The sequence below is a fragment of the Dipodomys ordii genome, unplaced genomic scaffold, assembly GCF_000151885.1.
Source record: "Dipodomys ordii isolate 6190 unplaced genomic scaffold, Dord_2.0 Scaffold1, whole genome shotgun sequence".
Lineage (NCBI taxonomy): Eukaryota > Metazoa > Chordata > Mammalia > Rodentia > Heteromyidae > Dipodomys > Dipodomys ordii.
In genome coordinates, this window is record NW_012267217.1 from 38360271 (window position 1) to 38382121 (window position 21851).

A 21851-nucleotide genomic window follows, 5' to 3' on the forward strand; every position below is an offset into this window, starting at 1 on the left:
AAGCCTCAGCAACACACACACACACACACACACACACACACACACACACACACGCACACACACACACACACACAGAAAAAGTCTAGTCAACTGTATCAACAACAAGATCCACTGTTTGTCTATATGAAACACACCTTACAAGCAAAGACACATACATAAACTAAAATTTAAAGGATAGATAACGATTACTAAGCAAGAAAGCATAAATCCAAAGCAGGCAGGAGTAACTATACTCAAATATAACAACACAGACTTCAAGCTAAAATTGTCAAAGACAAGTTAAAAAAAGTTACTGCTTATTAGTAAAGAGAATAATCCCAAAACAAGATACTATACTGAATGTCAACAAGCTTAATTTCATAAAACACTACTGGAAATGAAGGGACAGACAAGTCCAGACATAATAATAACAGGTGACTTCTAGATCATTAGTTCATGAATAGATCATCCAGATGAAAAAGAAAAATAATGCAAGAGTTAAATAATAACATAGACCTAACAAAGGATTTCATCCCATAGCTGTGGAATACATGTTCTTCTCACAGCTCGTAAGTCATTCTTTAAAACAGATCACCTTTTAAGCTGTAAAGCAAGTTTTTTTAATTTTTATTTTTTATTGTAATTGTAAAGGTGATGGACAGAGGGTTTATAGTTATGCAAGTCAGGTAATGAGTACATTTCTTTTTGGACAATGTCACCCCCTTCCCTCTAAGCAAGTCTTAAATACAAAAAAAAGTATTTCCTGTATTTTAAAAGGTTATAATGGAATAAAATTAGAGATTAATACAAGAGAAATTACAAAAAATACATAAAAACAGGGACATTAAACAACACACTTGCAGATCAGTGGGTCAATAAAGAAATCAGGTAGAAAATGTAAAACTCTTAGAAGCAAAAGGAAATTAGAAACTAAACAGAACCTTTGGAACATAGAAAAGGCAGCGTTAAATTTAACTTTAGGGCTGGGAAGGTAGCTGAATGGTAGAGTGCTTGCCTAGCATGGCTGAAGCCCTAGATTCAATTTCTTAGTACCACAAAAACAGAAAAAGCCACAAGTAGCACTGTGGCTCAAGTAGTAGAGTGCTAGCTTTGAGAAAAAGAAAGAAAGAAAGAAAAAAATAACAAGCTCAGGACAATACTGAGGCTCTGAGTTCAAGCCCCAGGACTGGCAAAAATAGTGACTTTATAGTTATGAAGGCCTACATTAAAATCAGAATAATCTCAAATATATAATATGATAAACTTCAAGATCTTAGGAAATCAAGAACAAGTCAGATGAAAAATCTGCAGATGAAAATAATAAACACCATGATAGAAATTAATTAATACAGGTTAAAAAATAAAGAATCAATGAAATAAAGTTTGTTCTTTGAAAAGATAAGCCATATTGATAATTCGTTAGCAAAACTGTCCAGAAGAAAGAGATTTAAATAAAATTAGAGACAAAAAGGGAGATAATACAAAAAAACAATGAAATTCAGGAAATATTTTTAAACAATACACCAAAAAAAAAAAACCTAGAAAAGATCCAAAGAAATCAATAGACACAGGTGATTTACCAAAATTAAACAGATCAAAATTAAGCAATACATTTTGGGAAGTGAATGAATTCATATTCTCCAACTTATTAGTTTGCTGATAGAAGAAAAATTTAAAGGTTTATTAACAAACCTGGATACATGATATAGGAGGTTTAATTCTGAGAATAAAATGTGTATCTTAAAAAAATAATAAGCAATACATTTGAAGAAGCAATAAAGAATTTCTTTAGTAATTGTCTTAGGACTACAAAGATTCATGAATTTTACCAGACCTTTAAAGAGAACTACCACTAGTGCTTCTCAAAGTATTACATAAAATAGATAGGAAAGGAACACCATAAAACCCATGCTGTAAAGCTAGCATTATCCTAATACTAGAATGAGATAAAACATACAAAGTAGGCAAGCTCAATCTCCTTAATGAACATAAACACAAAAAAAACTCAATATAATACTTGTAAACAGAATTCAAAAACACATTAAAACATCACAAGTTGGTTTCATTCCAGCAATGCAAAGATGGTTCAATATACATAAATCAATAAATATAGCACATAAATAGAATGAGAACAAGTAATACAGGATCATCTCAATAGATGATTAAAAGTCTTTGACAAAATTCAACATCCTCTCAAAATAAAATCCTTGAAGAAACTAGGAGTAAACTAAGAATAAACTAAGAAACTAGGCTATACATAATAAAAGCTATATATGACAAAATCATAGCCAATAATACACCGAATAGGCAAAAATATAAAGCATTTCCTCTAAAATCAGGAACAATTTGAGGATGTCCAGCCTATATTTTTATCAAATATAAAATATTTATTAATAAATATTAAATTTAGTTCTTGAAACCTTAGCCATACTAATGAGAAAGAAATAAAAGGGGTACAAATAGGAAAGGAGGACAACAAAGCATTCATATGTGTAGAAAGTATAATTTTATACTTGGACTCTAAAAATAATACCAAAAATCCTTTTTGATCTGATAAATGCAACAAAGTGGTAAGATGCAATAATAACATATAAAAATCTATAGCTTTTCTATGTAGCAACATGAGCAGGCTGAAAAAGAACTTAGGAAAACAATTCTATGACAATAGTCTCAAAACTCCTAAGTAAGTATGTTGGGTGCTATGCAAGTATATACAAAAATAATAACTGAAATTTTAAAAAAAATCATGGGAGATTCCAATAGTATAATTCCTTAGAAGGGCAAAATCAAGGTTCAGCAAAATAATAGAGTAATAAAGGAGTCACTATAACTGAATGCACATGTACATATGGAAATATCACAATGAAACCCTTTGAATAAGATGCATTCATTTGAAAAGTGAAATAGTTAAATGTGGCAGTAAATATAGCTTTTATTTTCTTTTGTTTCTCTTCATGCTCTAAGTTTTCTGTATTACTTTCACGTTCACTAAATACAAAAGCATTATTTATTCTTTTTGTTTGTATTACTTAAGATCTTAGGTAATTCCCTAGAGTTAATAAAATTATATCTTTTGAAAATTTGAAGAAAATTTAGAAATGACCTGGCCAGAAACCATTCAAAGGATGATGAAATAGGTTTGGAGATCTAGAGGTTTAGGTGCCCAAGCTAGTTTTAGTTTTACTCAGAAATCAAATCTTAACCCATTTGCTCTGCCTTTGTTTTGTTTTGTTTGTTCTGACCTTGAACTCAAAGGCCTGGGCACTGTTCCTGAGCTGTTCTGCTCTACTACTTGAGACACAGCTCCACTTTCAGCTCTTTTGGTGATTAACTGAGACAAGAGTCTCATGACTTTCCCGACTATACTAGCTTTCAGACTCGATACTCAGATCTCATCCTCCTGAGTAGCTAGGATTGTAGGTGTGAGTCACCAGTACCCGGGTTGCACCGCTTTTTTAGAGAACTATATGCAACAGTGATTCAAATGAGATGAATATAACAGAGGAGATTTTTGCTTCTTTCTCATTTTGAAAAAGGCTTTTCTGGGGTACTTTATATTTATATTCAAATTGTTCTAACTTTAATAAAGTCTATTTGTTTATAATAAGGAGACCATACATAATTTCCTGTAATAAAAGACCTTAAAAGCATTTCACCTAAATAATTTATCAGGCTTTTATGTTTCATTTGGATTTGTATGTTGGTGTTAATGCACTTACAACTGGATTTTACACAAATCTCAGAGGCTAATTCTTATTACTGGTATCTTGTGTCACTGTGTGTTTTCTTCAAAGACTCTTACCTCATACATCACTATAAATAGGAAAGAAATAGTGAACATACTTAGACAAACTTTTACTGGAGACATGTGAATAAATATTCAATTTATTTGTATTTAATTGTTTTAAAATAAATTTTTTCCTCTTATATTTCTAATGTGAAGGTAAACATCTTTAGTTCAAGTGAAGTCTTCTTTTGGATCTTGGCTCTGAAGCTACTTTTTATTTCAAATATCAGGAAAATGAGCTCACGCTCTTCCTTTCAACTAAGTTTAAACAGTAGCTCTGACACCTAGTTTATATTGCAGTTGAATTTAATTTCCTCCTCCTTATTTTCTCAGGATTTATACAGAAACTGTTCAATTTTACCTCTGGTTGAGATGAGCCTGGTGTATTTGTATAAATGCACAGCTGTGGAGCTTTCAAATGTCCTCCTGATGGAAGTATAGACACTTTTTTCTCATTTTCCTCTGGCATGGCTTCTGTTTCATATCCTAATGGTATTACTTCGTCATCTTCTGTTATTTCCAGGATAGGGATAGTGGGGAATGAAACCTGTGGGTAGGAAAGTGCATATGAAGGTGTTGGTTTATCATTTTTAGGAAAAACAACAATTGAACATCTAATATGGCAAATGTTGGCATAATCAGTCTTTTATCACTGTAATCTAGCAGCTATAAAATACAGAAATAAAGTAAGCTAACAGTCACTACTCAGTAGGCAGCATTTAAAATTAATAAACTAAAGTCAATTTACCCATATTCTTTATCATATAACCATTGATATTTGTAAATTACTATATTCTGTAATAATACTACAGTGAGAAAGTCTTCAATTGCCTGAAATCACAGAATATGACGCACAAAAATGACCAATGTTTGTAAGACACTACTTATAAAGCAGTAGTTTTTATATATCTGGATCTTATAACATCTTTTTTAAAAAATCTAGGGTATGACATTTTACTGTTACACTATTACAGACATGTCATGAAAGAAAGGAAATTTTAATAACAAGATAACACTAAGAACAAATGACAAAATCCCAATCATATAATCAAATGAATGACATTTTAATAATATGCTCCAAAGAATAAATTTTTTAAAAATATACATTTTTAAGCTAAATAAATTTGCTTGGTGAAAAATTCTTTTTATTGTCCTTTTTCCCTCATCTTGAGCTGGGGAAAACATAGATATTGATTTCGGAACCACTGAGCCTAGGATGGAAATATTTAAGTACTATTTGTAAAGCAACAGGAAAAAAATGTTTAATCTTTGTTGGTTTATATGGAAATTCACTGCTTAATTAAATGGATATAGCCTATAAAATTAGCAGAAAAGCAAACTATATTAGATGAATTCCCTTTTTTACTGATCTTTATTTTGAAATACATGACATTGTTACATGTGCTAAGTTTACAACATGAATAAATTAGAAGTTTTTGGTGCGAAAGGGCCAAGAATAGGGTGAGGTCTATGCATCCACCTGAAGGCCTTATGTAGAATTTCATTTTTTTCTTCTTATGTTCCCTTCAGTACCTTTTGCTCCCCCATCTTCACATGCATTCTTGTTTTGTTTTTGTTTTGGTGGTACTGGGATTTGAACTCAGGAACTTCAATTTGCTTGCTCAGCTAGTGCTTTACCACTTTGGCCATGCCGCTAGCCCTTTACACGAATTTTAAAATGTTACTATTCTATGCTGAAGCCTCTTTCCAGAATGTAATTCTACTTTAAAAACTGTAATGGAGAGAGGAAGGCTAAGTAAATAGTCATAATATTCAATGTGTGAATGTGAATATGGAACCATATAACTTGAGGTGATTGTGTTGAGGGGAAGAATGATGGAAGGGGTAAGCAAGATGGCTTTACTCATAAACTGATGTGTTGAAGTTGTACTTTGTACAACTACTTAAAGACAATAAAAATGTGTAATAGTGTAGATACAATAGAAAAAATATGAAATACCTGAATACTTTTTGAATATGTTTTTAAATTTCCATTTATATATATTTTTTCTCTTCCATAGAACAATGGCTACTAGACTTTCTCTTCTAAGTTCCCTTACCTCAGCTGCAGTAGTTTCAGATGTAACAGGAACATCTGTTTAAAAAAATATTTTTAATGTTTAAGTTTTATGGGTTTTTTGCACACATTATTTGTATGCATATACATTCAATGAAGAGTAACTTAAAGCATTAACTCAAACATAAATATGACACTAAAAACAGGCTGATGAGTCTCAAAGAAATAAAAGTAGTAGTTAATGAACAAGTATGATGAAAACATGAGACTATGTATGAAGGGTTAAGATTGCTATTTGTCACTTTCTTTTTTTTTTTGGTCGGTCGTGGGGCTTGAACTCTGGGCTTGGGTACTGTGCCCTCCACTCTTCAGCTCAAGGGTAGTCCTCTACCACTTAAGCCACAGTGCCACTTCTGGCTTTCTGAGTGGTTTGAGATAAAAGAGTCTCACAGTCTTTCCTGCCCAGGCTGGCTTTGAACCTCGATCCTCAGATCTCAGCCTCCTGAGTAGCTAGGATTACAGGCATGAGCCACTGGCACCCGGGGTATTTGTCACTTTCTTTAGTAACCTATGTGCTATTTTCTAAAGTGTCTATTTTGTATTCCTACCAACAGTTTCCAAGAGTTCCAGTTTCATCACATCCTCATCTATATGTTATCATTTGAATCTTTGTTAGTAGCCATCCTAACAAGTATGGTGTATCTCATTATGATTCTTAAATCATTTTTAGTTAATTTTAAATAAAAGATTTCATTATATTTTCATTCACACACACACACACACACACACACACACACACACACACACACAGATCCTTTGTACTAAATTAGACCATTTTACATTTCAAACATCATCATGTAAGGGTTCCTTTTCCCTGAATTTTTCTTTCCTTTTTTCTGTTTTTGCTTCTTTACTGGTATCTAAACTCAGTGTTTTACTAGGTCAAGTACCTACTCAAACACTTGTGTTACACTTGTGCTTTACATTTATTGTTTTAACTATAATATGTCTTGGAATTGTTCCTTTCTGTTGAGTGTTCTAAAAGTTTTCTGTACCGGAACCGATGTTTCTTAAGATTTGGGGAATCTTCTCCTATTAACTTATTGAATGTTTTCTATCCCTTTAAGTTCCTATTTTGTCTTTTGTGCCTATAATACACAGGTTTAGTCTTTTACTAATGTCCCAGAGGTCTAGCATGCTCCATTCATACTTCTTTCCTTTTTCTTTATCTGGTTGTTCTAATACCTTCTACCTTTGTATCTGAGCCCTATTATTCTGTTTCCAATTCAGTCTATTCTAGGAGATTTTCCACAGAAATTTACCTTATTGAGATTTGTATTTCCAGAATTTCAATTCAAAAAATTTTTAAGGATTTCTGTGTCTTTATTGAATTCCTCTTTCATAACCTGCATGGTTTCCTTGTTTGCTCAGCTGCTTATATGCATTCTGCTTGAATTCATTCAGCTTTTTATGCTGTCCTTCTTCATTTCATCAATCACTTTTATAAACATGTTTTAAATTCTTTAGACTTTCTTTTACACTATTCTTAATGTTTGTTACTATAGGATTTCTGACCTTTGAAGGTGTCATGTTGCCTAAGTATTTTACATATTTCTTGCATCTGTTTGTTGAAATTTAGGCATCTGAGGTCAAGCTGTTGTGTAGTCTTAATAATCTGTAGTCTTGTAGCTAAAGTATTCTCAGTGTCCAAGCAGAACTATGTAATGGGAGAGCTGTAGTATAGTTTTCACACCTGGGCAAGGAGATAGCCCAGTTGCCAAACTTTTGCATGTATGCTCAGAATACCAGATCTAATCCTGCAGTAATGTTCAAACAGAGAACTGGAGTCTCTTGTATTTTCTTCGGTATAGAGTTTAGTGTTTTGTATGAGTTGAGAACAAGCTGGTCAGTTATCCACTTCTGTGTTGTAGCCAATTTAGGAGCTTTTCTTTGTGTACTGAAAGATACTGCTACTTATACAGAAGTTGTTAGCCTATAGTCTAGGACAATTTTTATTTGTTGTACAGCTACCATTTCTCCTCCTTGGGACAGCACATGTGCAGCCCCTAGAAAGTGCCCAAAATGTGCACTAAGGTCTGCACCAGTGGCTGTCAAGTGAGGAACTCAGGTGCTCTGGCTACATGTCTCAGTTCTTTTAGACCCATACAACAGTTCACTTTATAGAGGAAAGAGGCTTTAGAATATCACATGAGTCCGGGGTCCCAGGTGCTGTGCTCAGATCTCTCCATTCTAGCTGGCAGAAAGCCACAATAGCCTGCAGATAGCTCCTGGATGCTGAAGGTTCTTCAAGTTTGTGTTATTTCTGGTGATTCTCAGGGCCCTGGGAGTTATTCCAGACAGGAAGATCACCAACTGTAAAGCCCAGCATAGCTTGAAATTCTCAGCTTAATTGCTGCCAGCAGAGGACTTATATTTAATTTCTGAAATAACCTTCAGCAATAAAACTTGAAGTAAGGAGACTGGGGCTGTGTAATATCACTTTGTTCTCACAAGCCATCCTGGCACCTATCACCTAGCTGGGTAATAGGGGTTTTCCACCCAGCTTCAAAGGCCTAGAAGTGAGACAAGTTACCCATTAAATTGCAGATGCTTATTAGCTCTAGGGAGGCTGGGAAAGTCCTGCTTCAAAAAATATCAGCTGCATCATGTTGTTTAGTCCCAGGAAAAGCTCTGCTCCTTGTGCAGTGTTTACGGTCTGCTTGTGTTGGGCTTGAGTGCCCCTACCCAAGCATGCCGTTTTTTATCTTTAAAAGCTTGCTTCAAGCTCTGTACTGGGCTGCAGATTTTTGAGACAGGAATCCACCTGCAGATGCCAGCTCTCCACTAAAGACTCCCAATTCGACCTCTCAAAATGTGGCTTCTCTATTTTTTTTTGTCACTGAGTTCCCTTACAACAAACTGGAGTAAGAGTTGCGTGCCTGTTATCTTAGCTACTCAGGAGGCTTAGATCTAGGGATGATAGTTGAAAGCCAGTTGGAGCAGGAAAATCCGTGAGACTCTGATCTCCAAATTAATCACCCAAAATCTAGAAGTAGAGCTGTGGCTCAAGGGGTAGAGCATGAGCCTTAAGCTGAAAAGGCTCAAGCTCCATACTGGCAAAAACAACAACAACAACAAAACCATTACAAAATAATAACTGGAGTAGTATCACCACTCATTACACTTTTTTCTGCTTCCCAAGCTCCACTCAGAGCTCTTACGTCACCAAGTAAAAACTTCTCCCCATCACCCCTACCACCCTCACTCCTACTACCCTGCCATGGGTCAGTCTCAAAACCTACCCTATAGGCCTCCATACCCGTAATTTGAGCACCCGTAATCTGAGCTCCTATAACCTGAGTCCTTTGCCAAGACTAGGATCATTCTTTCTAAAATGACCCTGAATGACAATGAAACTGCTCTCATAGGACAGAACCAAGCTGCTAAGACCACTGCGTGTTTTCCTTCTGGGCCTCTGTTAACTTTCAGCTCTCCCATGTCAAAATCCTCTCCTTCTCTATGAGTTTCTTGTGGCCAACTTACTCTCAGCCACTGTAGTCAGGTGTCTCAAGACATCCTGAGCTGCAACTTCTTTTTTTTCAAAACTCTGTAGTATCGCAGTACTTAGCTCTCAAAGGAAAGGGAAGCTAAAGACTGACTTGCCTCATTCTTTTATGTATTAATTAAATATCTTTAAATATCTTTCTAATAATTTGTGTCATGTTCTCAAATTCAAAACTTATTTCATTTTCTTTCCCACTTCTCCATCCATATTTTTTATTTCAAACACATCCCACTACATAATAAAGATGATCAGAGCATAATCAACATTTAATGTTTTTTCCTCATCTTTAAAGGACTAAAACATTAATTTTCTTGAAGTCTTAATAAAGTGTAAGCCTTTTTTGGAAGGCTATAAAGTAAATTTAATATATTAAAACTTTTAAGGAATATGTATTTTCTCAAAAACAAAACCCATCTAATTTTAATTATCTTAAAATTAACAAAAATCTAATATGTTTCTTACCTAATGTTCTAGATTCAGGCTCCTCTAATATATGAGTCCAGCTTTCAAATTTGTCAGTCATACTAGCTTTCTAAACACAGAAAAGGAACAAAAGAATATTCATGGCAGAACTCTTCATAAAGCTCAACAGCAAAAATAACCTAAACAAGCTATATTTGATCATCACTTCAATTATCATAATCTTTCTTTTAAAAAATTATACATGCACATGGGAAAAATGTATGATGTCAATTACCTTAGAATCTTTAGTATCCATTTTGGGGTTAATGATGCTTTCTAAATAGGCAGCTTTTTCTGTCCATGTTTGCATGTTTCTATACATCGATTTCATTTTTTTCAGCCTAAAGAAAGTGATTTGTTGCGGAAATGAAATAAGAACTAAGTAACAGAATAATATGAATGGTATTGTTTACAGGGTAATAACACAGTATAACCCACTTATTCAAAGTTCTAGATAATCAAAGGAGATGAATAAAAATGCTAAGAAAAATGAGAGTGCTTGTTGCCTAGGATTGTTATGGAAATAGATGTAGTTTCATAAAGACATAAACACATTTCTTACACTAGTGGTATTATATTTCTCAAAGTGAATCATAAATATGTAGGTAATGCCAGATTATCATTATTTAATTTATCTGAACATGTTTCAGAAATTATTTGATATATATTGTTCTAAGTATTTTGAAATGTGTGTCATGGTTCATTTATAAAAACAGAACAATAAAGTTTATTGAGAATGTTTTGGGAAGGGGATAAGAAGTATGACAGAGAGTGATAAGAAGTATGAGTCTGATCAATGTACATTGTATGAATATATGAACATATAAAAATGAAACTTTCTTGTATAAATTGATACTAGTTAAAAAATAAAAACAGGGCTGGGAATGTGGCTTCATATTAGAGTGCTTGTTTGCTTAGCATTCATGAAGCCCTGTGTTCAATTCCTCAGTACCACATAAACAGAAAAAGCTAGAAGTGGTTCTGTGGCTCAAGTAGTAGAGTGCTAGCCTTGAGCAAAAGGAGCTCAGGGAGAGTGCCTAGGTCCTGAGTTCAAGCCCCAGGACTAGGAATAAAGTAAAAAAAAAAATTTAAAAATTAAAAAAAAAACAGCATGGTAATAGCATCTCATGCCTATAGTCCAAGCTACAGGAAGTTGTGATTGAGAAGATCTCAGATGATACCCTAGGCAGAAAAGCACATGAGGTTCTGTCTCCAAAATAATCAGCAAAAAGCTGGGCTGGACGTATATCTCAAGTGACAAGAGCACCAAATAAGCAAGTAGGATGAGGCCTTGAGTTCAAACCATAGTGTAGACAAAAATAACAAAAAATAAAATAAAACCCAGCAAAGACATTACAAAAAGGAAAAATTTACAATCTTATTAATAAATATAGATACAAAGACTACAGGTAAAGTATAATTTTAGAACAATTCAAGAAAATAGAGAAAAGATAATATACCATATGCAAAATGTCTTCATCTCAGGAATATAAAGATATTTGGGGGGTTTGGTTTTTTGTTTTTGTTTTTTGCAGTCCTGGGGCTTGAACTCACGGCCTAGGCACTGTCTCTGAGCTTCTTTTGCTCAAGGCTAACACTCTACCATTTGAAGCATAGCACCACTTCTGGCTTTTTCTGTGGTATTGAGGAATCAAACTCAATGCATGCTAGGCAAGCACTAAGCCACATTCCCAGCCCAGATATTTTGACATTAACATTAGAAAATATAAATTAAGCTGAGTGCTAAGTGGCTCATGCCTGTAATCCTAGCTACTCAGGAGACTAACATCTGAGGATTATGGTTCAAAGCCAGCCCAGGCAGGAGACTCCTTGAGATTCTTTTCTCAAATAAAACCACAGAAAATACTGGAAATTGTGCTGTGGCTCAAGTGGTAGAGCACTAGCCTTGAGCAAAAGAAGCTCAGGGACAGTGCCCAGGCCCAGAGTTCAAGCCCCAGGACTGGCAAAACAAAAGAAAAGATAATATAAATTAAATATAATTTAGGTGATTGAACATGGTAAAGCATTTCACCAAAAACAGTATTTAGGACTTGAAAACAAAAACATTTCAGTCTTTAACTCCCATTTTCTGTGTGGGGAGCAGGAAGTGTTCTTTTTGTTTATCTCCCTATTTTATCTTGTTAACAAATTGACAAATTCTTGTTAAATCTTAAAAAAAACCAACTAGGAACAGAATGGAATAAATATAGGTACTACTAGACACCCATAAGGAGACTCATTAAATAATGTTCTTGATTGTTACAGGGGTTAGATGTGTGGCTCAGTGGTAGAGTGCAGGCCTAACAAGGCTAAGTCCTTGAGTCCAATCACCAGTACCAAAGGGAAAAATAAAGACCACGAATAAAACAAAGAGATCCACTTTAGTCATTTTTACTGTTGACCAGTGTGTTTAGACAAAATAGTAAGACAAAAAAAACCCACACTATAAGATGGAAAGATCTCCCATGTTCATGATTGGCAGAATTAGTAGTTATTAAAATAGTCATACCACTGAACATAATCTACAGATTCAACACAAAGACCATCAAAATTCCACGTTCACTCTTTGCAGAAATAGAAGAAAAATCGATCTTAAGATGTGTGCAGAAGCACAAAAGACCTCAAATAGCAAAAAGTAATCCTGAGCAGGATTGCTGGGCCCAGTATGACAAAACGGGACTTCAAAGTATACTACAATATAATTTGTACATATTCTGTACTACATATGTCAGTAACAAAAACAGCCTGGCACTGATACAGAAGCAGATATGAAGACCAATGGACAGAACAGAAGACCCAGAATTAAAACCACATAGTTACAGCCATCTAATTATCTATAAAGGAGCCAAAATAGCCTCTTCAACAAATGACACTGGGAAAACTGTTTATCTACATGAAGGAGACTGAAACTAAATCCCAATCTCTGACCTTATATTAAAAAGCCAAATCCAAGTGGACCAACGATCTTAATGTAAAACTTAAAATTTTGACTCTACTACAGGAAAACATTGGGGAAACTCCAGAATATAGAGACACAAGTAATTAATAGGATCCTAATTGTCCAGAAAATAAGAGCAAGAACTGGCAAGTTAAAAAGTTTCTGCATAACTAACAATTACCAGAACTAAGAGACAAGCTATGGAACGGAAGAAAAAAATCATTGACAACTATTCAAAAAAGGATTAATATTCAGAACATACAAAAGACTAATGTCTAATAATCTATGGAAAAATGTTTAATATCTTTAGCCATGAAAGAAATGCAAACCAAAACTACATAGATTCCATTTCACCAGTCACAATGGTAATCATCAAGCAAATAAACAGAAAGAAATACTGTTGAGAATTGGGGAAAAGGAACTCTTACACTGTTGATGGGAATGTAAACTAACTAGTGTGACCACTATGGCTATTTGCATGGCACCTCAAAACTAAGAATACATCTACCTTACGTCCTTGGGTGCCTCACTCTCACTTGACTTGCTTGCTCATAGCTCTTCTACTTGAGTCATGTCTCCAGCTGGGTATTTGGGTGGTTAATTTGAGATGGAGTTCCATACCTTTTCTCCCCAGGCTGTTTTGAACAGTAGTCCTCTAGGGCCAGCCTCCTGAATAACTAGGATTACAGGTATGAGTCAAAGGGCACAGGCACTCATCTTCCATCATTTTCTTTCCCTCTAACTCTCATCACCACTAAAGAGTCCCCCAGTTACAGTTATTGTATGTATGTTGTATGTATATAAATATCTGTATATGTTTGTATAAATATGTATTTATGTTTATAACTTAGAAACATATAAGTATGTACATATCTATGTACATGACTATCTTAGGTTTATTATTCTACAAATCAGCAAGAATGCGTGCTGTTTGGCTTTTTGAGCTTGGCTTATCTCATTCAACATAAATATGATGATCTCCAGCTCTATCCATGTTCCTGCAAATGACATTTGATTTTTTATTTCAGTATCAATCTCAATTACATTGAAATGACTTGAAATTGCTGGTACTCTGAGCATAGCTGGCAGCCAATGCAAATGCATGCCCTCTAAGTATGTACATAGTCCAGAGCTTCCAATGAGTTCTGTAACTCTTCAGTTACAATGTCTGGCACACAGTGAAAACAAGTACCCATTCAAGAATAAGAGATTTAAGGCTTGACCAAAAAGCAAGAGGAAAAGGCAACAATAGGAACAAATTTATACCATATCCAGGTAATGATCCCATTAAACCCATATGCTTTAAAACAGCAATGATTCCTGTTTTGCATCCCTCTGAATTCATAAATTGAAGCCTCGAATCTTCTTTGTAATCGTATTTGGATGTGAGACTGTTGCGAGGTTGAGAGTGAAGCCCTCACAAATGGGATTAGTGTCCATATAAGATAAGATACAAAAGGGAATTAGGCTGGGCACTAATAGCTGATGCTATTCAGGAGGCTGAGATCTGAGGACAGGAGTTTAAGGATTGCCAGCCCGGGCAGGAAAATCTGTGAGACTCTTATTTCCAGTTAACTACTACCTACTCATGAGGCTGAGATCTGAGGGTCATGGTTCAAAGCCAGCTTGAGCAGGAAAGTCTATGCCACTCTTATCTCCAAATTAACCTCAACAAACCAGAAATGGAGCTGTGATTCAAGTGGTAAGAGTGCTAGCCTTGATTAAAATAGCTCAGGGATAGTGCCTAGGCCCTGATGGCACTAGGCCATCACAAAACAAAACAAAAATCTGAAAGTGGAGCTGTTGCTCAAGTAGTAGAGTGCTAACCTTGAGGAGGGGGAAAAGAAGCAAACTCAGAGACAGTGCCCAGGCTGAGTTCAAGCCCCAGGAATTCTCTTCTCTCATCTCTCCTCTCCTCTTCCCAACTGTGAGAAATAAATATCTAAGGTTAAAGGTACCTGAGTTGTATTTTGTAGTGGTCTATGCTGGCTAGTACAATGATTAGTATGTTCAAAAGACTAGAAGGCAAAGCTAAAGATTTTTGATAGAGAAATATAATCTATAATCTATACAAGTGGAAAATCCATTAGCTGAGAAAGAAAATAACAAATTAAGAAGTCAACTAGTTTAACAGCAGATTAGAAACAAAACATAAGTGAACAAGAGAAAGTCCAAAGGAAATATCCAGATTGAAACATGGAGATAAAGAGTGAGAAACACAAAAATAAGCATGAAACTATGCAGTACATTGTTGAGTAAAGATAGCAACAGTTATGTTGTCTTCCTTATGAGTTTTCACTTCTATTCTTAACAAAACATTGATTTCCATTGAACAAAACACTTAAATTTGCTAAGAAATAATCTATGAACGCATGAAGCATCACCACAATCAGTATTGCTGGGCCAATGGAAAAACAATGGCCCAGAGGAAGAAATTAGGTTATGAAACAAGAATACAAAGAAATAAAATGTGCATTACCTTTCCCGGGGCTGTTGCTGAAGCTTTTCTAGTTGCACTATAGGTGTCTGGATGGAATGTTTCTTATCAGTTTGAGTTCCAACAGTAACATTCAGGTCCTGGGATAAGAATGCTGGATAACTTATTGGCTGGGGTGTAATAACATTTCTACAAAATGATAACAAAGTGTTAATATCATGCAAGAATGTACTTTTAAAATCAGTGGTAGATATTATAAAAAGAATTAGTATTATCTTTTGTACTTTTATTCCACCTCTCCTTTCCCTCCTCTGCCATGAAGAGTGTGCTGCCTCTTATCCCTAGGGATCTCCTTACCTCCTTTCTCCAAGGCTATATTCAGAAATTCGAAAGTTCTCCCTCGTTATTAAGAAAAATCATTCAGTGTTCCATTTATCTGGGAGCCTTTAGCCCTTTCCAGTCATGTTTTTAGGATGTCTTAAGGTAATTACAATGTTCCTCGAAACTGAAGATACCATCATGAGGAGAGTCAGTTGTACAGCAGGGCCTGAAAGCACTAAGAACACACCTAGGAACTACATTCTGGCTTGTGTTTGCTTACAGTCATCATCTGAATTATATTCAGACAATCTGAATTATAAAACTTCTATTGCCTCCTTTTTTTACAACTGGAAGGTAAAAGGGTCTGCAAACATTGAGACTAGCAGGTAAAGCAACTAAATTCCTCAATTCTCCTCCCACCAGTAGAAAATTCAGTGTTCTCCTTGTTCTCTTGACTCTGATTGCACCATAAGGTGTGGATATTTGCTGCCCTAGAAATAACATTGAGGAGTATGTGGATCCAGTTGGAATCTGCTAGTTCAGAGCCTGCAAAGCTCCCCGCAGGACCTCCAAATACACAAAAGAAAGCTTTCTATAGAGAAAACAGTCCAGAAACAGATAACTAACCCTTCTACAAGAGAAGGGTTAACTATTTTGGCTAATAAGCCCATTTAATGGTAAAAAAAATAACACCTTTAACTTAGCCACTGCACTATCACATTGACACTATAGCTTCAAATGAGATTAAAAAAATAAAGTAAAGGAATAGATCAGTTAGACAAAGATAAAGGAAAACTAAGAAACTAAGAAAATATGGACAGAACATGTAAGACCTCTAGGACACCAATAAAATATCAAATCTATGAATCATAGGTATAGACAAAAGAGACGAGGTCTAAGCTAAAGACATAGAAAATATATGCAATAAAATAGTAGCAGATAATCCAAGAAAAACTACTTTCCCTAAAATCTCACATAGATCCAAAGACATTAATTGTTGGGGACTTTAACACACCACTGTTCCCGCTGGATAGACCAGCTGGCAAAAACTCAACAGTGAAACCTCGGATCAAAACATTAGAACTCAACACCAAAAGCCACCAAAGGAAATTCTGTAACACATGGAGGCTGAACACTGTTGAACCACGAGTGGGTCATGGAAGAGATCAGAGAGTCAATTAAAATGTTCATGATATTCAACAAAAATGAGCACACAAATTGCCAGCCCCTCTGGGACACAGCAAAGGCAGTACTCAGAGGCAAGTTTATAGCTCTGAGTTCCTACACCAAGGAATTGGAGAGATCTGAAGTCAACAATTTAATGAGACATCGGAACCTCCTTGAAAAAAAGCAGCAAACTAAACTCCAATCCAGTAGATGGAAAGAAATAATTAAAATTAAATCAGAATTAAATGAATTAGAGTCCAAAAAAACCATAGAAAGAACAAAACAAAGAGGTGGTTCTTTGAAAAAATTAACAAAATTGACAGACCCTTAGCAAATCTTATCAGAAAAAAGCACAACTATGTTTATTGCAGCATTATTTACTATAGCTAAGATATGGAACCAACCCAGATGCCACCCAGTAGATGAATGGATCAAGAAAATGTGGTACATATACACAATGGAATTCTATGCCTCCATCAGAAAGAATGATGGAAGGGACTGGGAAGGTGGCTCAGTGGTAGAGGCAAGTGCCTTGCATGCATGAGGCCCTGGGTTCAATTCCTCAGCACCACATAAGAAAAAAGCCAGAAGTGGCACTGTTGCTCAAGTGGTAGAGCGCTAGCCTTGAGCTGAAGAGCTGAGGGACAGTGCCCAGGCCCAGAGTTCAGGCCCCATGACCGGACCCAAAAAAAAAAAAGAATGATGGAAATGGAATGTTAGGAAATGGAAAGACTTGGAAAAAATTATATTAACTGAAGTAATCCAGGAGCAAAGAAACAAAGGTCCCATGGTTTCCCTTATTTGCAATACCTAGTATATGTCTGAGACAAGCAAAAAAGGTCAGATAAGTTGATGTTAGGCAAAATGAACCCCAAGATAAAGACTCAAATGGTTTTTCTTTCTTGCTCTTGTTTCTAACATATTTATAAGGTGATTTTTTGTTGCTTTGTATGCCCCTCCCCCACAGTGTAACCCCGGTTTTCACTGCATTTAATGTTAGTATAATTTGTGGAGGGGAAGGGGAAAAAATTGTTTAAATAGGGATACAGGTGGACCCATTCCAACAATGAGATGTACAAGATGCTATGTCAAAAAATGAACTTTACAACTTTTTGGGGGGGTGGGAAGGGATGGTGTAAGGGGAAACAAAGGAGGAGGCAACAATGCTTGATAAGAATGTACTCATTATCTTGCTCATGTAATTGTAACACCTCTGTACGGTATTTTTACAATAAAAACGTATTAATAATAAAATTTAAAATAAATAAAAATAGGCTCAAGTGGTAGAGTGCTCGCCTTGAGCTGAAGAGCACAGGGACAGCGCCCAAGCCCAGAGTTCAAGCCCCACGACCAACAAAAAAATAAATTAATTAAGCAGATTAACAATATATTTACCACTTAATTTTATGAAGAAAAATTAAATCATTATTCTATGTTTAATATGTTCATCTATTTTTAACTCATTGAAATATTTTTTAAAGAAATTCTATTACTTGGAAGTATTTAGAACCATTATTAACTCATATATTTACTCAAGAAAATCATTCTAACTGCTCTATATGGTGCTCTTAGTCACTTCACACAAGTGCAATTTACTGCTCATAGTCTGTGGCAGGTAAACCAGCAACCCAAGGAAGCCCTCTTTTCTATATGTAAACTCTGGGATAAAATAACACATCCAGGATCTTAGCCTCTCTGTGAGTGAACTGTGGAGGAGCAGGAGCGGGGCATGCCAGACAGACAGCAGGCATCCCTCTTAATCACATTTCCTTGGTCAGCATTCACAGACATCAGCTTTTCCAAGCTCTTTAGCTTGACCAAATCGCAGCAAGATCCCTGCCACACAAACATAGGAGAAATCCATCCTGAAAAGTTCCTGCTATTGTTAAAGTGACACTGTTTCACTTGTGGCTTGAACCACACTTTATAGTTTATGCTAGATAAAAGCAGTTTAAAAAATGCAGTACTATGCTGGAAATGAACTATAGAAGTAGGGGGTGAGGAGTTCAAAGGGAAAACACTGGGAGAACTACTAAATATCCCCACGCTGCTGATCACATGTATGGTGTATAACATGTGAACACTGTTATATATTACAGACTGTGATAGACAATTTGCTCCAGGAAAGTTAGAATGAACTTGTGACTTAGAAACTATGTAATCACTTAATCACAAAAAAAAAAAAAAAAAAGAACTTCGGGGAAGGGAGGGAGGGAGGGGATGGTAGGGGGAAAACAATGGAGGGGCTAACAATGTTCAAGAGGAAGTGTACTCATTACCTCACTCATGTAACTGTAACCCTCTGTATAGTATCCTTACAATAAAAAAAAACAGTAAAAAAAAAAAACACTGGGAGAAAACAAGAGAGGGAGCACACTGCTCAAAACAAAATGCACTATTTATAAGATGATTTCTTTGTTGCTTTGTATGTCCCTCCCCCACAGTATAACCCCTGCTTTCACTGTATTTGATGTTGGTATAATTTGTGGAGGGGAAGGGAAAAAACAAATCGTTTAAATAGGGATACAGGTGGACCTATTGCAACAATGAGATGTACAAATTGTTATGTCAAAAAGAACTTTACAACTTTGGTTGGTGGGGGGGGAGGATCCAGTAGCGGGGGTAGAGGGTATGGGAAGGGGATGGGAAGGGGAAACAAAGGAGGAGGCAACAATGTTTGATAAGAAACGTACTCATCATCTTGCCCATGTAATTGTAACCTCTCTGTACGTTATTTTCACAATAAAAAGAAAAAAAACAAAATGTAAAAAATAAATAAATAAAGTAGATATTTTACAAATATAAAAAAAGAAGAAGAGAACACACCCAAACAAACAAACTCAGAGATGAGAATGGAAACATCACCACAGAAACAACCAATATTCAGAACATTATAAAGGAATACTTTTCAAACTTTTATGCTAATAAGTTTGAGAATCTGGAAGAAATAGAAGAATTTCTAGCAAATATTGACATGCCCAAACTAAACCAACATGATTTAAACCAACTTAGCAGGTCCATATCAAGCATCAAAATAGAAATAGCAGTAAGAGACCTCCCACCCAAGAAAAGCCCAGGACAATGGATTTACAGCTGAATTCTACAAGGCCTTCAAAGCAGAACTCACACCAATACTCCAACTCTTCAGTGAAATTGAAAGTGAAAGTTCACTACCAAACTCTATGAAGCCATCATAACCCTCATCCTAAAGTCAGGTAGGACTCATCAAAGAAAGAGAACTACAGACCCATTTCTTTGATGATCATCGATGCAAAACTTCTCAACAAAATTTTGGCCAATCGACTTCAACAACTCATCCAAAAAAAAATCATACACCATGATCAAACAGGATTCATTTCAGGGATGCAAAGCTGGTTCAATCTACGCAAAATCAATCAATATAATTCAGCACATCAACAAGAGCAAGGATAAAAACCACATGATTATCTCAATTGATGCAGTAAAAGCATTTGACAAGATCCACAGTCCTTCATGATGAAAGCTTTGGAAAAAACAAGGAATCCATGGAGCATTCCTCAACATAATAAAGGCTGTGTATGACAAACTTATAGCCAGCATTATACGTAATGGCAAAAAGCTAACTCCATTTCCTCTAAATTCAGGAACAAGACAAGGAGTCCACTCTCTCCACTTCTCTTCAATTTAGTATTAGAATGCCTTGCTAGAGCAATAAGACAAGATGCAAACATAAAGGGTATCCAAGTAGGGAAAGATGAAGTAAAACTCTCCCTCTTTGCAGATGACATGATATTGTATTTCAAGCACCTCATGGACTCCACTCCCAAGATACTTGAACTGATCTGAAACTTTGGCAAAGTAGCAGGGTATAAAATTAACCTTCAAAAATCAATGGCTTTTCTGTATGCCAATAATGAGACGAGTGTGGCTGAAATCAGGAAAGCAACCCTTTTTGTAATAGCCCTACAAAAATAAAATACCTAGGAGTTAACTAAAGAAGTGAAGGACCTCTACGATGAAAACTTTAGAAACCTGAAAAAGGAAATTAAAGCAGAACTAGGGAAGTGAAAAAAAAACAACCCATGTTCCTGGATTGGAAGGATTAACATCATGAAAATGGCAATACTGCCAAAGGCTATCTACAAATTCAATGCAATACCTATCAACATCCCAACCTCATTCTTAAACAAAATAAAAGAAGTAATCCAAAAATTCATATGGAACAATAAAAGACCCCAAATAGCAAAAACAATCCTTAGCAGAAAGAACAGTGCTGGAGGAATATCAATACCAAATTTCAAATACTACTACAAAGCCATAGTAATCAAACCAGCTTAGTACTGGCACAAGAACAGACCTGAGGACTGATAGAATAGAACTGAAGACCCACAAATGAACCCACAGACCTATAGCCACCTAATCTTTGATAAGGGAGCTAAAAAATAAAATGGAAGAAAGACAGCCTCTTCAGTATATGGTGCTGGCAAAATTGGTTAATCACCATACAGTTTTGGATATTTTCTCTCTTTTGGTCAGTTTGGCTCAGGGCTTATTAATTTTTTTCAAAGAGCAAACATTTTCCTTCACTGACTCTTGTATTTTTCAGTCTCCATTTCATTAAATTTTTTGCTCTGATTTTTCTTATTTCTTTCCACCTACTAATTTGAGGTTTGAGTTTTTCTTGTTTTACTAGAATTATTTAAGATCTTACCTGATTTCTACCCTAAGGAGACCAAAAAAAAAAAGACAAACTCACAAACTCTTAGGTCTGATAAACATTTTTGGTAATGTACCAGGATATGAAATTAATGAACAGAAATCAGTAACTTTTCTATATAAGTCAATATTAAGTAGACTGAGAAAGTAATCAGGAATCAAATTCCATTTTCAATAACCTCAAAAAATTACTTAACTAAGGAAGTGAAACAATGAAACACTGAAGAAAGAAATTGATGAAGACAGCAGAGGGCAGAGAACTCCCATGCTCATGCACTGCAGAATTAATATTTTAAAAATGGTTATGCCACCAAAATAATCTAGACACTTGTCAGAGTTCCCTTCAAAATCTGTTATTCTTCTCAGAAAGAGAAAAATCCATCTTAAATATGAAAATATGTGACATATATACATGTCATATGAAAATACAGAAACTCCAACCAGAAAAATAATCCTGAGCAAAAAAGAGCAACATTGATATAC

The 21851-nt window shown here is 35.4% G+C and overlaps 1 protein-coding gene across 1 annotated transcript in view; it reads right to left on the reverse strand.

The window, feature by feature from the left end:
• Als2cr11 (amyotrophic lateral sclerosis 2 (juvenile) chromosome region, candidate 11) overlaps window positions 1–21851 on the reverse strand; it is a 73487-nt gene that overhangs the window by 32642 nt on the left and 18994 nt on the right. The window contains 5 exon segments of the mRNA XM_013014819.1: window positions 4128–4313; window positions 5827–5861; window positions 9811–9880; window positions 10046–10151; window positions 15228–15374. Of these exon segments, the coding sequence (XP_012870273.1) occupies window positions 4128–4313; window positions 5827–5861; window positions 9811–9880; window positions 10046–10151; window positions 15228–15374 (544 nt within the window).